The 20,880-nt window shown below is 39.9% G+C and overlaps 1 protein-coding gene and 2 pseudogenes across 6 annotated transcripts in view; 2 read left to right on the top strand and 1 right to left on the bottom strand.

The window, feature by feature from the left end:
* igsf5b (immunoglobulin superfamily, member 5b) overlaps positions 1-20,880 on the top strand; it is a 46,576-nt gene that overhangs the window by 16,997 nt on the left and 8,699 nt on the right. For 4 of the 6 annotated variants that reach the window (XR_015851486.1, XM_088345277.1, XM_088345276.1 and 1 more), the window contains exons 4-6: positions 11,400-11,529; positions 15,432-15,604; positions 19,048-19,179. Coding sequence is in view for 5 of the 6 variants with exons in the window: in XM_088345277.1 (XP_088201403.1) it covers positions 11,400-11,529; positions 15,432-15,604; positions 19,048-19,179 (435 nt within the window). In the remaining variant the exon portion in view is untranslated. The remainder of the gene's footprint in view (positions 1-11,399; positions 11,530-15,431; positions 15,605-19,047; positions 19,180-20,880) is intronic. The other 2 variants (XM_088345275.1, XM_088345279.1) reach the window with 2 other exon arrangements.
* On the bottom strand, positions 12,222-12,348 carry LOC148358776 (U2 spliceosomal RNA; annotated as a pseudogene).
* Positions 16,686-16,775, top strand: LOC148358775 (U2 spliceosomal RNA; annotated as a pseudogene).

The raw sequence follows: 20,880 nt of genomic DNA, 5'->3' as shown, positions 1-20,880 counted from the left end.
GAAAAAAGTGGCAGCTTGTAGTACGTCATTTTTGGTAGAATAACCTAATGCAGCTCCGGTAATTAAAACGAAAAAGACGATACCGAAATAGAGGCTTCCGCGGCGAACTCGTTTGACTTGATTGATTTGCCATTCTGTGATAGTCTGTGTTTACCGGATGGTACCCATAATTGACAAATTTGTGTTTTTCCATACAGATTTTATTGTACGTCGTACACGTCTTAAAATGCATACTAAACGTACTCTGTACGGCAAAAACAAACAGGTTGACAGGCATGATATTTAGAAAAATGAACATTTGTATGGGGCAGCACGGCGGCGCAGTGGTTAGCGCATGTGCGGCACAGTTCATGTCTTAGGAACCTCCTGCGTGGGTTCAAATCCAGCTCCAGACTTCCTGTGCGGAGTTTGTATGTTCTCCCCGTGCTTGCGTGGGTTTCCTCCGGGCACTCCGGTTTCCTCCCACATTCCAAAAACATGCATTTCAGGTGAATTGGCCGGTCCAAATTGTCCCTAGGTGTGAATGAGCGAGTGAGTTGTCTGTCCCTGTGTGCCCTGCGATTGGCTGGCAACCAGTTCAGGGTGTCCCCTGCCCACTACCCGATGATGGATGAGGATAAGCGGTGTAGCTAATGAGATGAGAACATTTGTATGAAAGTTGATGTATTTTTCCCTTTATTTAAATCAATGTTTGTTTTTACTGAACGGAGGGTTTTTTTTTCTACTAGAAGGCACTAAATATTACACACTGTCCCTTTAAGATGATGAGTGATTCGCTGCACAGGTTAATGAGAACTTTCTTGCCCCTCAGTCTTCTTTGTGCGACATGCCTTCTTGGGCCATCTTTCCTTTAGGAGCGCGTTATCAAACAAGTTTTCCGCTTTGACCCAAATCAAGATATTAGACTTTTTCTTTCCTCACTAGGCACGACAGTCCAAAATCTACATAGACAAAACGTTTTCCATTTTAAGGATTTTTGCATTTTTCAGAGTTACAACACGCTTCACTTCCTTCAAAAAGGATATGTCGGCTGTATTATGAATTTTCACTCAGTCTTTCCTTTTTCAAAACAAATTATTGACTATTTTTTGACGAAAACACCGGGTGACCTTTGTATAGCTATGTCCAATGAAGTCACTTTTCTAGTTCACGTTAGGAATCTTTCTCATTTTCTTTGGTTCTCTAGAGGAAAGAGTAAATTGACGTTTAAGACCAGGGTTGGGTAGGGTTACTTTAACTTGATTACTTTCAATTACTTTTGGATTACTCCGATACCAAATATGCTAATAAAAGACAAAATAAACTAAATATGAATAAAATTACAAAATTTGGTGCAGGCATGGGGAGTAACGGAATACATGGAACGGCAAAAATGATGTTGGCAAGCTGTTTGGATTTATTTTCATTTTTATGTTAGTTTTGCCGGAGATCAAAGAGATTAAAGCCAGGAGAGAAAGCTTACCACGTGTTGTGAGTCATAATTGTATTCATAATTAGTTTCTTTTGACTTTTATTAGCATATTTGGTATTGGAGTAATCCAAAAGTAATTGAAAGTAATCAAGTGAAAGTAACCCTATCCAACCCTGTTTAAGACTCATATTCAACAGATCCGTGTATAGCTTAGATGACACTCAAAATATGGAGAGAAGATATCAAATCGTTTTTAACGTGCAAGGAGAACAGGAGAGAACGATAAAACTCCAATGTTGTTAGGCTTTTGCGGATGGACCCAAGTAAACAGGAAGCAGGAACTGAGGAAGGGGTGCTCAAAATAGGGAAGTTAAATAATACAAATAAGGATTGTAAAGTAACAAACAAACATGGGTCACAGATCAAATGACATCTTCAGTCCAAACAAAATCAAACTTGACAATGTCCAAACCAGAAACAAAGACGGAAATAGAAAAGCACATGGAAGTTAAGTCAAGTCATGTTTGTTTGTTTGTATAACCCTTAAACACAGGGTTGGGTAGGATTACTTTAACTTGATTACTTTCAATTACTTTTGGATTACTCCAATACCAAATATGCTAATAAAAGACAAAAGAAACTAAATCTGAATAAAATTACTAAATTTTGTGCAGGCTTGGGGAGTAACGGAACACATGGAACGGCAAAAATGATGTTGGCAAGCCGTTTGGATTTATTTTCATTTTGTTTCTGTCGCAATTTATGTTAGTTTTGCCGGAGATCAAAGAGATCAAAGCCAGGAGAGAAAGCTTACCACGTGTTGTGAGTCATCATTTTATTCATATTTAGTTTCTTTTGTCTTTTATTAGCATATTTGGTACTGGAGTAATCCAAAAGTAATTGAAAGTAATCAAGTTAAAGTAACCCTACCCAACCGTGCTTAAACACAAGGAGTCTCAAGTTGCTGGACAGGAAGAAAATAACTAACAAGGGGCCACAAAACTACTATTAAACTGTTCAAACCTGGCGTGGCATAGTCAATTTAAAGGATCAAAATAATTAGGGACAGGTGTGTGGTAATTGGACACACCTGTGCCCAGTTGCAAACCCGGTTGGCGCCCTCTGGAGGAAGGTGGTGTACCATATCCTATAAAAATGTGTTGTAATGGTCCTCCCCTGACCGCTTTCTATCTATTAAATCTCCTAGGTTACGGAAAGCAGATTAAGGGTGTGTGAATCAAAGAACAGCAGCAACATGATTGGGCAATAGGGACAATGATGTAAACAGTGCATAATAGAACAAAAGTAAGGAACAATAATCAAAATATCACGTATGCAATCTCCTCCATCCATTATCTACACTGCTTATCCTCAGTAGGGTCGCAGGGGTGCTGGAGCCCATCCCAGCTATCTTCGGGTAGGGGGCAGGGAACACCCTGAACTGGTTGCCTGCCAGTCGCAGGGCACACAGAGACAGACAACTCACATGCTCATTCACACCTAGGGACAATTTGGACCAGCCAATTAGCCTGAAATGCATGTTTTTAAAATGAAATGAAATGAAATGATCTGCATTTATATAGCGCTTTTCAAGTCAATGACTTCCCTAAGCGCTTTACAATGTGCTCTACATTTCCCAATAGCGGCCTTGCAGCCATGTAAGGCGCTAACCTGCTCATTGGGGGTATTAGGGGTTCAGTGTCTTACCCAAGGACACTTCGACATGTAACACGGACGAGCCGGGATTGGAACTGGGATCCCTTGATCCCAAGACGAGCGCTCTACCTCCTGAGCTAATACGGAAGGAAACCCACGCAAGCAATGGGAGAACATGCAAACTCCACACGGGGAGGTTGTGCTAACCACCCAGCCCTATGCAATTTCCTATGAAGATGAAAAAAACTTTTTCACTAGAAAAAAATGGCAGATATCGGATAAGTTAACAAGCCATTTAATGCAAAAATATTTGTTGGAACCATTTCTCCATTGACCTTATCCTACTGCTTGTTTGCAGCCTTACTCTTGATTTGAAAACTCAGCAAATAAAAAAACAGCATGGAAATGACCCTAGTGCAAAAAAAAAAGCAAAAGAAAGCCAATTAACCATCACCTTCTCCAATATATCATAAAGCAAGCTTCCTTTGTTTGACAGACCTTCTAATCCCCGCTGACATGTTCACTCATTAATAGTTACTGAAACGGCATTCAGCCCTCAATGCCACGCACTTCTTTGGCTGGCTGGAAGCAGACGATTGCTCTGACCTGACGCAGCCTTGGAATTAATGGCGTATCCTGGCACGTCCACTTAACAGTCAGCAACTCTGTGATTTGTGTACTGCATCCCCACACGATGTTGGAAGGAAGCCACAAATCTGCTGCAGATCCGGACTTTCCTCGTCCATACGATGAGGATGTCTTCAGCCAATGTTTCTTGGCGTGTTTAGGTATTTTTCTGTAGCATGAAGATGCAACCCTCAAGTGACGGACAACCAAATCAAGTGATTTAAGAACCTCATCATAGATCTCTTTTCCGGTGTCCTACAATCATTGGGTACCAAACCCATATGAGAGTGATTTAATGGTTTTTCAGGGTGTCTGCTTTGCTTTCCGAGGGACCCCATTCTGTTAATAGTGAATCAGGTCTTTCCACGCCCACATCAGAGGTGGGAAGAATAGCTCAAAAGTACTGTCACTTCAGAATAATATTACTCAAGTATCGCATTTTCCGCACTATAAGGCGCACAGTGTTATAAGGCGCACCTTCAATGAATTCTCATCTCATCTCATCTCATTAGCTGCAACTGCCTATCCTCAGTAGGGTCGCGGGGGTGCTGGAGCCCATCCAAGCAATCATCGGGCAGTGGGCAGGGGACACCCTGAACTGGTTGCCAGCCAATCGCAGGGCACACGGGGACAGACAACTCACTCGCTCATTCGCACCTGGGGACAATTTGGACCGGCCAATTCACCTGAAATGCATGTTTTTGGAATAAGGGAGGAAACCGGAGTGCCCGGAGGAAACCCACGCAAGCACGGGGAGGACATACAAACTCCGCACAGGAAGTCTGGAGCTGGATTTGAACACACGCAGGAGGTTCCCAAGACAAGAACTGTGCCGCACATGCGCTAACCACTGCGCCGCCGTGCTGCCCCCCTTCAATGAATTATATATTTTAAAACTTTTTCCATACATAAGGCGCACCGCATTATAAGGCGCTAAAGTAGAGGCTGTAGTTACGTTATGCAACCATTAGATGGTGCTTACCACGTGTCATCCACTCCGCTACAAGCACCCCTAGGGCATCATGTTAATCTGTTGATAAACAACAGGGTAGACTGCTGGAAGTGTGAATTTCCCTACGAGGATGAATAAAGTATCTATCTATCTATCTATCTATCTATCTATCTATCTATCTATCTATCTATCTATCTATCTATCTATCTATCTATCTATCTATCTATCTATCTATCTATCTATCTATCTATCTATCTATCTATCTATCTATTGACCTGTTTTGTCCTTTGACGACACCCTGATCTCAGGGAATGTCAACAAAACAGTCAGATAGGTCAGTCAAACTTTATTAATAGATAACAAACAAGCTTTCCACAACTCCATTCACTCCCAAAATGAATAAACAGCTGTTTTATTATTTTCTCTAAGGTAAAGCATTTTTGTGACACATCTTTAACATCTTTGAACAACAGCAAGGCATAACATTTGACTTTTCCTCCATTTAGTCAACACGCAAAAAAACGTCTGATACTGTTATGGTAAATTAAACGTTAGTGCAATCGCAATATAGTGACACTCGTAATGTGCAAAAACAATAACAAGTGCAAAACAATAACAATAAAGCAATAACATAATAACTGTAAAATGTAAAACGTAAACAGCTCATCCTCATGCTTCCTCCACTTCCGCACCATCAATTCATTAATGTTAAACTCTCTTGCTGCTGCTCTATTTCCGTGTTCTACTGCGTGACTGATCGCCTTGAGTTAAGTGCGGAAAATACGGTAGAAGTAAAAGTAGTCATTCAAATACCTATTAGAGTAAAAGTAAAAAAGCACTTGGTGAAAAATTTGCTCAAGTACTGAGTAACAGTAGTAACGTCGTATCTATTGTTTTCATCAAATTATCAAAGTCCATTCAATAATCAAAACAATAAATTTAATTTAAAAGTAGATTAAAATAATCAACGTAAGTTCAAGTGCTTTAATAAACAATGCAATACAAATAGTTTAAATCAAATAAAGTAATTAAGCACATGTAGCACAAAGTAGCACGTTTAAAGCGCCAATACTTATCTTAACAGGCTCTGCAAGCAGAACAACAAGCTAGCTTATGAATCAAACAAAGGAGACATTGTAGCTGGTGTTTGGCACCCATTTTAAGGGGAACATCCTTTTGAGGCGAGGCCAGGGTTGCTCTTCCTCTTCCTCTTCTTGCGACATTTTCCATCTGTTTCATCCGTTGATTTTGTTGTTCCTGCAGAAGCCACGCCCCTTTGCCAATGTTCTTACCATTTGCTATCAGTGACACACAGTAATAATAGTAAAAATAAACTGGGCCCCTGATGTCAGCATTGTCATGATTTGTCAATTGCCCTCACCTACGGTCACTCTTTCAGCCCCAGCTGCCAATGGTTCCCTAACCAGTCCTCTTCCTATTTAAGCACGTCATTCTCGTTCACTCCTTGTCAGTCCGTCAGTGAACCTCCGCACATGCAAGGCAAGCATTTTTGACTCCGGCTACCGTTCTGTTCCCAACATGTTCCTGTATCCTTCAGCCCGAATGCTTTGAAACGATGGGACACTGTAATTTGAGACGGATCCTTACCATGCTCAGAACAAACTGGCGAGCAATTCCAGCTGCAATGTGTAAACTATTACCTGCAAACATCCTTTGCAGTGACCTGTCCTCTCTTGCATTTGTCTTCCATGAAGGAGGAGCCCTCTTGGGTGACTTGATTAAGTTTGTAGTTTTGTATTCATTCATTCATTCATTCATTATCTGCACCGCTTATCCTCAGAAGGGTCACGGGGTGCTAGAGCCTATCCCAGCCATCTTCGGGCAGTGGGCAGGGGACACCCTGAACCTGTTGCCAGCCAGTCGCAGGGCACCGTAAAGATTGACTTGCTATGACTGATAGGGTCATCCAGATAGATGGATAGATACTTTCATCCCCGCAGGGAAATTCACATTTCCAGCAGCATCCCTGCGCTGAGAACAATACAATAATAAAGCAAAAAGAATACAATATACAAATACCCAATGTGACGTGCTAATACCCACTGTAGCGTGTTATATAGAATATTTAGATAGTGCTACACAGAATACATATTGCAATAAAATTCGGTAATATGCAATGTAGGGGGTGTGGTTTAATGTGGGCCTTTACTCTGCTGGGTGGAGTTAAAGAGCCTCATGGCATGAGAAAGAAAATATCTCTTCAGTCTGTCCGTGGTACAAGACAGTGACAGCAGTCTGTCGCTGAAGCTGCTCCTCTGTCTGGATATAATGCTGTGTAGTGGATGCGATGAATTGTCCATGATTGACCGCAGCTTTTTCAGTGCCCGTCTCTCAGCTACTGTTGTCAGGCTGTCCAGCTCTGTGCCCACAACAGAGCTCGCTTTCCTCGCCAGTTTATTGAGACGAGATCCATTTCGTTTTCATCCGGGCAACCTGCTGCCTGAGGCTTTCAGTCACATTAGAACGGCCCACTATCTTGCAAAGACCTAAACTTTCTGCAGGGTGTAAATTGGAAACAAGGGTTGCTACAAACGTTGTAATTTAGCAGAGGTACGAAGAATGAAGCGCAATATCGCTCTGAGAGACTCATTCAGTTATAATGGCCCCTGAAGCCTCTCATCAATCACTAGAAACAAGGATGCTGGTCATCTGCCAACATTTCCTCTCATCACTCTTTAAATATATCCACCTCCCGCAATAAAAACGATCGGTTTACAGTTGGAGAAAATGATTCTTTTTATAGTGCCAAATTCAGCAATCAAAAAGTGTTTGCTTTTGCTACTTATTTTGCCTGACAACACCTTGTGCCCCTGCTCTCTTTAGAGGCTTATTTGGCTGGCAGTTTGCTAGGGGGGAAAGATGAGAGCATTTGTCAAGGCTTTTGACGCCTTAAGCGGCTCAATCAATCAAGCACGTCTGCTTTTTCCTGTAAGTGAACAGGCCTACTACCGTGCCGCAGCTGCTCATCTTTTACAGCTTTTGTCATTGCGTAACAGTTTAAGGCCACTTGTTCAAATATTTTAATACATAGCTTCTCAAAGTTTTCAAACTTTAATTTGTTGTGGGTTTTAAGTTATAAATCTTCTAAAAAGTCATCTGAAACTCGGATTGATTTATATTGAACCTTGAAATCCTTGCTAGCTGCCTAGATCGGATTCACTGATGTGCTACTGCTGTTTTTTCAACCAGAGGCACACAAGTGTGCCGTGAGATTTTGTGTAGTGTGCTGCAGGAAATTGGCTGATTTGATCTTTGCAAGAAAGAAATGTGCCGTTGTTCAGCATTTTTGCTTTCTTACAGTGATGAGCCGTAGCTGAAACATTCATCCATACCAGTAGGTGGCAGCCGAGCACTTTTAAAAAACATACCAATTATCTGCTCATGAGGAAATGTAATATAATAAATCGTTAACTTCATGCAAGAATAGCGTGACTGACAACAGTTGGTTTTGGAGAAAAAAGGCAAAAAACTGTTACATTTTGAAACCAATAGTTGCACTTAACCCTCTTGTTGTCATGATTACTCATTCCACTCACCTGTGCCTGCTCGTTTGGCGCCAGCTGCTGCTTGTTACCCGATCGATTCCCCTCCTATTTATATCCAGTACGCCAGTCACTCCTTGTCAGTCCGTCACCGAACCTCTGCATACGCAAGGCAAGCACTTTGTGTCTGGCTCCCGTCGGTCCCGTTTTCATTTGTTTACCACTCGTCTGTTCCTGATTCCCCGTTTGTCTCAGTCTATCGACCTGTTTTGTCCTTATGACCACACCCTGATCTCCCGCTCCGGCTATCGACCCGTTTTGCCCATTTGACTACGCTCCGATCCCCCTCCCCGGGAGATCCACTTCCGCATTCCGATCCCGTGAGCGGCTTGCTTCCCTCGTCCGGCGAGCACCTGATTGCTGGCGTTTGTTTCCTCAATATCCCAATAAACTTTTGTTTGAAACGTTACTCGTTTGGATCTACCATTTATTCTGGCTCTGACACTTCTTGTGTTAGGTATTGGCGCCACTAACCATTATTAGTGAGTAATGTTGAATTTTTACCTGGGGTCTAACTCAGTCCTGACCACCAAAAAGAAAGTATCACTCAATATAGGTAATACAACATTCTACTGAGAATTATATACTCAGATAACATACTGTATATTCCATCGTAATTTGATTTTCTGGCTCCTGAGACACATCAGTTATTTGGTTTCCTATCCTTGAACCGGGTCACTGGAGACCCTAACACAACATAAGAGCTAATTAGTCTTATCTTTTTAAATCAACAATTAATTAGTATTAATTCCACATCATACGTTTGCCGAAACCATCGCTAATTAGCGACTAATTAATTAAAACATTTTTCAGTGCAATAGTGGCCTTACTGTTTACATATTACACATGTGATAATGATCTTACCTACATCTTATATATTTGTAGAAAATTAATGAAAATATACCAGATTTCAAAATGACATTGTATGCGATAATGGCCTTGTAGTACATCAGTACGGCCATTATCTTATTATTGGTGTGCAAGTAGTCAAGGCCATTATCATATTTAGAATATTGACTTTTCCATTATCCAAAAGTTAATCGAAATATGATTAGCTTAGGCGGCCTTCATACCTCCCAAGAATAAAACGAAAAATTAGAAAAAAATAAAAATCGGTTATGCTATTTCAACCCAACATTAACTATATTTAATACCTTTTTTGTCTGATGCAAATGTTTGCAATGCAAAAAAACAAAAAAATGACGTGAAATAAATTAAAAATCTTGTACATCATTTTTAGGAATTTAATTATCTTATTTTACTAAAGAAAAAAAACGGAAAAATTAAGGATGTAGGAAAAAATTCTCAATTTAAGTATTATGCTGTTAGTTCTCAAGAGAAGAAAAAAGAAAAAATGTAGTTAAACCTGAGAAAGAGCTTACAGGAAACCCAATTCAAACACAAATGGGGAAAATGGATGGACTATAGTAAAACAAAGTACACAGCTTCCTAACAATGAAGACTGGACTGAAAATGAGTTGGTCATGGTTGATATAAGGCAGCACAGCAATGTTGTTGAATTTAGTTTTTTAGTTTTTTTTTTTTTTTTTTTTTTTTAAGTTTTCGAAAAAGAAAAAAAAAGCAGATTAAAGCATATTCCAAAAAAGAAGAATAACAGTTCAAATATCAGTTAAAAAATCCTGAATTACAGAAAAACTTATTTAGCAATTTGCGTTATCTCCATAGCCAGAGTGACCACAAATGTTGAGAAAGATAGTATACTGTCAATTATGGAAACTAGTCAAGTCAAGTCATGTTTATTTGTATAGCTCTTAATCACAAGGAGTCTCAAAGGGCTGCACAGACCACAGATGAGTGCAAACTACGGACTATTATTACACGATCCCCTGATCTAAAACCAACATGAGGGCAAGGAAAAACTCAAAAACCTTAGCATGAGGAAAATGAAGAAATCTTGAGAAGGGACTGCAGATGACGTAATCTCCCTTCCAGGATGACCATTCTGCAATCGATGTTGCATTAACAAACAATACAATTACAATTTAATATAATTAATTAAAGTATATCATAAAATAAAATCAAAATTAAAAGGATGACCAGGTTGCAATGGAAGTAGCATTAACAAACAACACAAATATATGAAATATCGGTCATTCATGGATTATAGAATAGAAGTCTGTTTCAAGCCTAGATTTAAACAGTACCACTGAAGTTGCAGATCGAATCTCTAGGGCAGAGCATTTCACAGCAACGGGACTCGAATAGAAGACACTCTCGCACCTGTGGATCTCTTCTTGGCTCTTGTGATCACAAGTAGAGCAGCGTTTTCAGAGGGAAGGCTCCGGACCGGAACATAGGGGGGAATTAAATCCGAAAGACATGAGCGTGCGTGCAAATCCATGCATGATTTTGTATGATAACAACAAAACCTTGAAATCACATGTGAAGCTGACAGATGACTATATAACTAGATGATTCTGGTCAGGGTTGGGTAGGGTTACTTTAACTGGATTACTTTCAATTACTTTTGGATCACTTCAATACCAAATATGCTAATAAAAGACAAAATAAACTTAATATGAATAAAATGATGACTCACAACACGTGGTAAGCTTTCTCTCCTGGCTTTGATCTCTTTGATCTCCGGCAAAACTAACAAAAAATGCGACAGAAACAAAATGAAAATAAATCCAAACAGCTTGCCAACATCATTTTTGACGTTCCATGTATTCCATTACTCCCAAGCCTGCACAAAATTTAGTAATTTCATTCATATTTAGTTTCTTTTGTCTTTTATTAGCATATTTGGTATTGGAGTAATCCAAAAGTAATTGAAAGTAATCCAGTTAAAGTAGCCCTACCCAATCCTGATTCTGGTTGACCTTATACTGTCAATTCAGGGCACCACGATCATTCTATTTCTATTTTCATTCTAAAAAAAACATGAAACTGGTACTAGGAATGCAATCTTTTTAACTATTTTGATTGAAAGTGTGCTACAAAGTTTTTTTTCTCAAAAATGGTGAGAACACTGGACTACTGTAATGGAAAATTGAGGTATTTATTTCACATTATCGTTTATTTTAATTGCTAACTGAGGTTATTCCTTTATGCAAAATCACCTTTTACATAATTATGTCTTGGCAAAGGTCTCACATGTTCTCATCCTAACAAGAACGGAAGCCCATGTATCTAACTGTGTAACTTTATCTATTCTGTTTTACATCAGAAAAGGGAACTGTGGAAATCTTAGAGAGCATTCCAATTGCTTTAAAAGGACAGTTGGTTCATTTGAAGTGTGACGCCGTAGGATGGTACCCCGAACCTTCTTTGGATTGGACGATTGATGGTAAAAAGGTAAACAAACAACACAAATCATAAGTTTTTATCGTACTACCTTCAGTAATAATAATTCATGCTTAATTACAAATTCACACAAACTTATCCGTCAACACATCTATGGAGCAAATAAGACCGGCACAAAAATGACTTCCACCTTTTTTGTTTCAAATAACTCACTTTGGAATGGAACAACGGCATCCACTTTTGGACAGTTCCCAGACGTACCAATTCATCATGTATTGTTGTGAAATCTGATATCATAAAGTTTTGAATGTAAATAACACATCCAAGGCAATGTATTGATAGAATAATGTTCTCACCATACATAATTATATGAATTTGAGGGACATTCTCAAGTACAGAACTTTACGCAAATTTCTCAGTTCTTTGTCTTTCTGACAAGTTTAGCAACTTCAAACACCGTCATCCGATCCTTGTGGTATCAGACATCTGAGACCACGCCCAAAGAGGCATGATCTTAGCTGATCGATAGCTTGCCTGGCTTGCTAGTTTAACACGATGGCCGCTTGGCATGGCCGTGCGGGCAGGGGGGGATTTTTTAAGGGTTATTTTTCTGTCTTCTTTATTCATTATCCATTATCGGTTATCGGTCAGTTCATAATACGCTGCAAAGCCTAGGAGCTGGGATTCTTACTCTCAGCCAAAAGGCCAAGCTAAGGTCCTAGCCTTAAAGCCTTGCTGCGATCATTGCGAATGCACTGTTCCCGGAGGTACTGCAATACCGGGACGATACGTGGTGTGGACAGAGCAAGCTCTTATTCCATCTCCGGATTGCAAAAATCAATGATCATGGCTGCGAACAAGCGTGAAGATATTCAGATTTGGGGCAGTTACATTTCTCATTTGATTCTAACCCTTCATGATCATGGTATCTCCCCTGGCAGCACTGCAGCCCTGAGTTCAGCACGAGGGCCATACGTTGCGACTATTAATAGCACAAAATCAAATCCCTCCACAACAACAAGTAGGGTGACGGATATAGATTTAACTCCATGTCTGCTGTTTTTTGGGAATGAGCGTTATTTTCTGTACAAGGGAATCTCCCCGAATCCACTAGCATTATAGTGGAAAATGTTCTTTTTGTGCTAGGAACTTCCTGAATTTCAGCGGTCAAAAACTCCCATAATTCCTCCCTCCCCATTTTTTCCTATCATTAATTCTCTGTGTAAATAAACTGTGTGCTATTTCAATTGGTTTGGTTCATTCAATCCAGTTTCATGGGATTAGTAATTAATATCAGAACTCAAAGAACTCAAAGTAATAGTTTTTTTAATCAGTGTAGGAAATTCTGGCATCCTTTAGAGAAAAAAAAAGATTTAAGGTGGAGCACAAGCGACAACTAGAGGCAAATTTGTTTACTGATTACAGTAAAGAATAATTCGTTTCAATCCTAATGATTTTCAAAACAATTTTCCAGACCTGTAGTTAGAGTGACATGACTCAAGGCCTCCTTCCCAACATTAAATCAAAACACCACATAGTACAATGTAGAAACTGTATAACAAGTAGATAAATGGACACATTTTGGTGACAAATGAATAGTTTAAGACGTAAACAAGTACATTCAAATATGTTTAATGCTTAAGTGCATTAATTTCCACAAAATAGATTTGATAAAAATATTGATGAATTGATTGAAAGAACGAAAAGGATATTACTGGAAAACTCATACAATCATGACTAAATATGCAGTGACACATTTCAATAATAGAACAAAACCAAGAAACATATTTGTGATTAAAATTATATTAGCATCCTTTTGAATGCCTTAATCTGAACTGTTTTGTCCCAGTCGCTATGTTGCGACCATTGTTTGCAAAAAGCTGGTCTACAATTGTCAATTTAACCACACAAGACCAAGCAAGGTTGGCGGCGTGCCCTAACTATCCCTTAGGAAGTAGCCAAGAATTTGTGGCTGCTGCAGATGGGCCCAGCTGCCTTGCTGACGCGTCTCAACATCCAGCAGCCACAGAATTAAGTCAATTATCGGCAGCGTGGCAGATGAACTGATCCCGGCAGCATTGCCTTTTACTGGATGGATGAAGGCGACAAACACTCAATGAGTCAATCCAGGAATGGGAAAGACAGGATATTTAAAGACAAAGACAATAGGACCATTTTAACCTGACATTGTGACTCAATGGCCAAAGCTGAACTGTTATTTTGTTCTCTGATGGCATCATTAGTAACCAGAGAAAAATAGAGTAAATTTGAACTACAATTGTTTTTATTGTCATTAACAATATTATACTAGGCCTATTAGATAAGAGACTTAAGCTGATCTTGTAAGTTGCTGTGACTTGTCTTTGCTTTGGCGCAGTTACTATCCAAACACACTCTTGAACACATTATCCAGTTGAAACTAGTTATGAATATTGGTTCTCACATTGGCACAGTGTGTGGGTGGGCGGCTAAGACTGTTTAAGACTAGGGAATATCTTAGATAAGACAGAATAAGACAGATTTCTTCCGCACCATGCTGAAAAATACTCCACAGCTCTGTATTCAATATTTCTGGAAAAAAGTAAATCAAGAATTTGCAGTCTCCTGGTTCTTTTTTTTAGTTTCACGAGCATTTAGAAATAAAAGTACTGGGCTAAAGTTCAGGCGAACCTTACAATTGGTGCTGTGACCCCGCAGTCTTATGCTTTCTGTTGTTTTTTTCTGGACACAATCCTGGCAGAAATTTCGACAATTTAAGGTCTGTAGAAAGCTTTCTTCAGCGGATATTTTTGCCTACCCAATAACAGGGTAGATTGTTGAAATGTTAAGATACAGGCATAAATCAAATTTTTCAAAATTGTGTGATAATGCAGATTTGCATGTGACATAATTTTAAGCCAGAAAATTCAAACCTAACATTTTAAGAAGAGATATTCATAGCAAAATATGGTGTGCGGCTGTGTTACGGTAAAGGGAATGACGATGTTAAAGTTAAATGTTGCACGGAATCCGGTTAGTATCAGCAGATACTTACAAACAGGGTTGGGTAGGGTTACTTTAACTTGATTACTTTCAATTACTTTTGGATTGCTCAATTACCAAATATGCTAATAAAAGACAAAATAAAATAAATATGAATAAAATTACTAAATTTTGTGCAGGCTTGGGGAGTAACGGAATACATGGAACGGCAAAAATGATGTTGGCAAGCTGTTTGGATTTATTTTCATTTTGTTTCTGTCGCATTTGATGTTAGTTTTGCCGGAGATCAAAGAGATCAAAGCCAGGAGAGAAAGCTTACCACGTGTTGTGAGTCATCATTTTATTCATATTTAGTTTCTTTTGTCTTTTATTTGCATATTTGCACCCATGGTGCCAGAAACCAGTGTTAAAGCGTAGAGAAAACAGTCGTCCTGAAAGATTCAGATGCAAAGAAGCACGACAAGGGAAACAACTGTTTGGGGTTAATCTGACGATGAACCGGACTTTATTGATATCTTTTAGGACGCCATTCTCTAATATTGGTCTCTGGTACCATGAATATAGTGTGATAATGAGATGACATACGAAAAGGCATTTGATTTGATCTCATTATCACACTACTTTTTTATACTGGTGCCAGAAATGAATGTTAGTGAATGAAAGTATGACAAGGAAAACAACTGTTCTATCTGATGATGAATTGGACTTTTAAATAATATTTGGTATTGGAGTAATCCAAAAGTAATTGAAAGTAATCAAGTTAAAGTAACCCACCCAACCCTGCTTACGAATAATGTTCAAATATCAGTGACAATAATCACCATTATTATGATGCTATTGCCGGATCCCGTTCAACAGTGCTGTGGTGCTTGCATGGAACTAAAACCATGCTCAAATTTAAAGCCTTACTATATTTTTTCACATAGTATTTCCAGTTTTCAAATAATCATGTTTTTGTGTGTTTTGACTATGTCGTGGAGTTGAAGCAGAGTGAACACACCCTCATCAGCATACAGACTGGACAGAGACTGTTTACTGTGAGCAGCAACCTCAGCATGACTGCGACAAAAAGCACACGTGTGGACTGTTTGGCCGCGGTGTCCGCCCTCGCCACGCCGCTGTTGAGCAGCATGCGGCTGACTGTGGGTGAGATTGCAAAAGAGTCATGATAACAGGGATTATTGTGGGGCATAGGGGTGTAAGCTTCAGACACTTGCACTAAGATGAAAGTCTTAAATATAACCGTGTGAATTCTGCCCAGCAACTACCGTAAATTACGGACTATAAGCCGCTACTTTTTTCCCAAACTTTCAACCCTGCGGCTTATTCAGTGATGCGGCCTATTTATGTAATTTTTCTAACAGCCGCCAGCGGCGCTCGAATTCAAGGCACATGACGCAGCTTACAAGCTAAACGCAATCGAGCAGTCCGATAAAGAAGGAAACAGCTACTGCACGCAGACTTTACCTTGCGAGCGTGTTTTTGATTAAGGGAGCGTGGGACGTCGTCTAAATGACAAAGTCTCTTACCCATACTGGGGAAGACGACTTTGATGACATCAATTATAAGGAGAGAGTTGAGGACGATTTACCGTGGTTTGGTTTGGTTTGAACAATTTTATTCTGCAAGAATGGAGTGTTTTTTTTAATAGATCGGTTCATTGTGTTGCGAGCGTGTCGCTAGTAGCGTTTTGCTACCCTTCACAGGCACGGTTTGGGATGAAAGTTATAATATTTTTATTAAAGCTTTGAAAACTCTCTCGGTGTACCGTGTTTCTTTGTAAATATGTGTAACCATGTATAATATGTCTTTACAACTGTATATTTTTGTAATGTATTTATATGTATTTATTTTGGACACTTATTCTGATAAGTCTTGCACTGACCAACTAAAAAGAAGGGGCGTAACAGACGCGGGGGATGACGGTAAGTGGGGACCGGTAAAGGTGAGTGTTTGTGGACACGGCAGACAATAGTGGATATATATTTTTCCCACCCTTACCAATGGAAATATACACTTTTTTTCCTTGGATTACTTTTAACGGGACCCGGACTCTGCAGGTCTGCAACCAATGTTAACTACCGGTATCGTTTTCCGTTATTTGGCCGGCTGTGAATTTTGAACTGTGGACTTTGTGTTGGCCTAGGCTTTGATGCTAGGCCCTTAACTTGGCCTTCAGCAAGGATTTAATACTAGGACCTCAATTTGGCCTTTCTTAGCTTGGCCTTTTGATTTTTGCATTCCGGAGATGGAATAAGAGCTTGCTCTGTCCACTCCACGCATCGGCCCGGTAATGCAGTACCTCCGGGAACGGTGCATTCGAAATGATGGCAACAAGGCTTTAGGGCTAGGACCTTGGCTTGGCCTTTTGGCTGAGAGTAAGTGTCCCGGCTCTTAGGCTTTGTAGCATATAATGAACTGACCGATAACGGATAATGGATAATGAATAACGAAGATAGATCAATAACCCTTAAAAACCCCAAAACCCCCAGTTAAATTCGCAGGACTCAAAGTTGGGTTTGGGTTAATTTTATGATTACGTTACATATTTTAATAATAATATAATAATAATAATAATAATTTCCTTGTATTGTCATTCTGTGTAACAATGTACACAGAACGAAATGTCGATTGCACCTGACCCGTTGTAGCGAGCCGATGCAGCCGCATCTGGGCGCATACAGCTTATATACAGGTGCGGCTTGTGTAAGTACAAAGGCGGCTATCCTCATAAAATGTGGTGGGTGCGACTTATAATCAGGTGCGTTTTATAGTCTGGAATTTACGGTAGTTGAAAAAAAAGCAAACCCCTTAAAAAAGAATTAGGTATAGTTAATAGTAACCTACTACAATGCTTAACACACTTGACATGTTCTTGAGCAAGGCACTGATGCCCCCAATTGATTCTTGAGCACTTGTTTAGCTGCTTAAGTGTGTGCCACTTACAAAGGGTTTTCTTAATTAGCTACGTGTTAAATGGAGAGATCGCGTTTAGAGTTTGGCAAATGAATGGCTGGAAATTCAACAGTATACAATTTCAACTTCAACTTTATTGTCTAATATGCAATACACACAAGATTTTATATATTTTTTCTTTTTCATCTCAATAATTAGGTTCGTTTTAAGTTGTAGTTTCCCCCCACTATACTATATTTAACATATTTTTATTCTGGTAAAAAAAAACGTTTTGAACGCATATGGGAAATCATTACTTATCCAAATCCATATACCGTAAATTCCGGACTATAAGCTGCTACTTTTTTCCCAAACCTTCAACCCTGCGGCTTATTCAGTGATGCAGCCAAATTATGTAATTTTTCTAACAGCCGCCAGCGGCGCTCGAATACAAAAGGTAAGATTTAGACCGGTGGAATGTATGCGCCGAGGAAGACTGCAACTTCTTAGCTTGTGCACAAATTAAATTAGCGAAGACATATCCTCATCATGCAAATTGCAAAAAGAAAGGCACATGACGTAGCTTTCAAGCTAAAAGCAAACGAGCAGTCCGATAAAGAAGGAAACAGAGCTATTGCACGTAAACCTCACTTTGCGAGCGTGTTGCTAGCGTTTTTTTGAATAAGGGAGCGCGGGACGACGTCTATGTGACAAAGTCTCTTTCCCATACTGGGGAAGACGACTTTGATGATGTCAGTTATAAGGAGGAAGATGAGGACGGTTGACTGTGGTTTCTACAAGTACGGTATGTTTTTTTTAGCAGACCCGTTTACTGCGTTGCGAGCATGTTGCTAGTAGCGTTTTGCTACCCTTTACAGGCAAGGTTTGGGATGAAAGTTGTAATATTATTATTAAAGCTCTGTAAACTCTCTCGGTGTACCGTCTTTCTTTGTAAATATGTGTAACCATGTATAATATATATTTGCAACTGTATATTTTTGTAATGTATTTATTTGAGACACTTATTCTGATATGTTTTGCGAGTTAAAAAAGAGGGGCGGAGCAAACGCGGGCTGACTGGAAATGGGGTAAAGGTGAGTGAGACCTGTTGTCATGGCGGACAATAGTGGATATATATATTTGTTCCCACCCTTACCTTTGGAAATATAGACTTTTCTTCCTTGGATTAGTTTCAACGGGTACCCGGACTCTGCAGGTCTGCATTAAACCTTAAGTACCGGTATCATTTTCTGTTCATTTCGCCGGTTGTGGTTTTTGGACTGTGTACTTTATATTCAGTTTCAATCGCGGGACTTAAAGCCGGGTTTGGGTTAATTTTGTGTTTGTGTTACATTTTTTAATGTGGGCACATGCGGTTTATATTCAGGTACAGCTTGTGTAAGTACAAAATCGGTTTTCCTCTTAAAATGTGGTGGGTGCGGCTAATAATCAGGTGCGCTCTATAGTCCGGAATTTTCGGTAGTTTTTGAAATGAATGTTTTTTTGTCCTCTAGGGAGGTGCTACTTATGACACACAATTTAAATAATCTGTTGACGGAACTCATTTTTGGGGGGCTGTGCAATTAAATTTTTCCGTACTCAATTGTTATGTATGCATTCTAGAAGAGCGTAACATACATATATCAACAATTGCAAGTTTCTCTCTCATTCCCAATGTGACCTTCCTTCCCCAGTTGCAGAGGTGCTGCAGGATGAAAATGAGTGCACAGTCCCGTTGGCAGTAACATCCTGTCTCACTGCTCTTCTCCTGCTCCTCCTGATCTGCCTCTGTGCTGTCCTCTGCTACAGAAAATGGAGACAAGCAAGTATGAATTTTTCTTTGTATTGCTCGAGGGGAGGGGGGTGGGGATCGCCTCCCCTTTCCTTATTGTTGTACAGAGACTATGATTAAAGTATAATGAAGAGGCAAGGCGGTCATACGGTGATGTTGGCCTCCCCTTCGCCAAGGACATGCAATATTTTGTTCTGACTGTAAAGAGTTGGTTCTTTCGGGACAGGATGCAACCGGGAACGCTTGGGAGTCTTTTCGAACATTGCCATATATTGACGATATATACTAGAGGTGTGTGCTTCAACTGGGGAATGTATCGTGGGATAAAGGTTGAAAGCTAACAGTGATATATTGCATACTGGTGATGTAGGTACACCATGCAGGTAACGGGTTGGACCCGATTTTGCCTTCAAAACTGCCTTAATTCTTCATGGCATAGATTCGTTAAGGTGCTGGGCGCATTCCTTAGAGAGTTTGGTCCATATTTTCATGATGGCATCACACACCTCGCGCAAATTTGTCGGCTTCAATCTCCCGTTCCACCACATCCCAAAGATTCTCTATTGGATTGAGATCTGGTGACTGTCGAAGCCATTTGAGTATCGTGAACTCAATGTAGAAGAAACTAGAATGAGATGATTCCAGCTATGGCATGGCACATTATCCTTCTGAAAGTACCCATGAGAAGTTGGGTCCATTGTGGTTGTAAAGTGATGGACATGGTCGGCAACAATACTGAGGTAGGCTGTGGCGTTGCAATGATGCCCAAAGGGCCCAAAGAGTGCCAAAAAATATTCCCCACACCATTTTTCACCACCACCAGCCTGAACTCTTGATACAAAGCAGGATGGATCCGTGCTTTTGTGTTGTTGACGTCAAATTATGACCCTACCATCCGGATGTCGCAACAGAAATCGAGACTCATCAGACCAGGCAAAGTTTTTCCAATCTTCTATTGTCCAATTTCTATGAGCTTGTGCAAATTTTAGCCTCAGTTTCCTGTTCCTAGCTGAAAGGAGTGGCACCTGGCATGGTCTTCTGCTGCTGTAGCCCATCTGCCTCAAACTTGGGTGTACTGTGCGTTCAGATATCCTCTTTCTCCTACCTTGGTTGTAACGGGTGGTTATTTGAGTGACTGTTGCCTTTCTAACTGTCTGGCCATTCTCCTCTGACATCCAGCATCAACAAGGCATGTCCACCCACGGAACTGTCGCTCACTGGATATTTTTTCTTTTTCAGACCAATCCCTGAAAACCGTAAAGATAGTTTGCCTGAAAATCCCAATAGATCAGCAGATACTGAGATACACAGACCAGCCCTTTTGGCACTAACAACCATGCTACGTTCAAAGTTACTCAAATCACCTGAATTACATTAAAAGCATTATTTTATATTTATCATAATAATGTTCTTGGGGCATGTGATGATAAATTATTGAAATAAGACTGATATCAGCTGAGACTGACCTTAAAATTACATTGGTTATTGTTCCGATATTTGATGATACTTAAATTATTACTATTTACTCATTCAGTGCGATGATGTATAAGTACTTTTTCAGAAGCATTGTTCTTGAGTGCCAAAACGTACGTACATATTTTTGTTTCATTTGAAAAAACTAATATAAAGGGTTTGACACAGCTCATTTGGAAGTATCAAGCCCCTGGGAAGGATTTTAGTATTAAAGAATAACCATTAGAAAGCAGGAGTGGCTTTGATTAGATCATTGTCCCCA

The sequence above is a fragment of the Urocampus carinirostris genome, chromosome 10 (assembly GCF_059441175.1).
Source record: "Urocampus carinirostris isolate Australia breed hairy pipefish chromosome 10, RoL_Ucar_1.0, whole genome shotgun sequence".
Classification (NCBI taxonomy): Eukaryota; Metazoa; Chordata; class Actinopteri; order Syngnathiformes; family Syngnathidae; genus Urocampus; species Urocampus carinirostris.
This window is presented reverse-complemented; position numbering and strand designations above follow the sequence as displayed.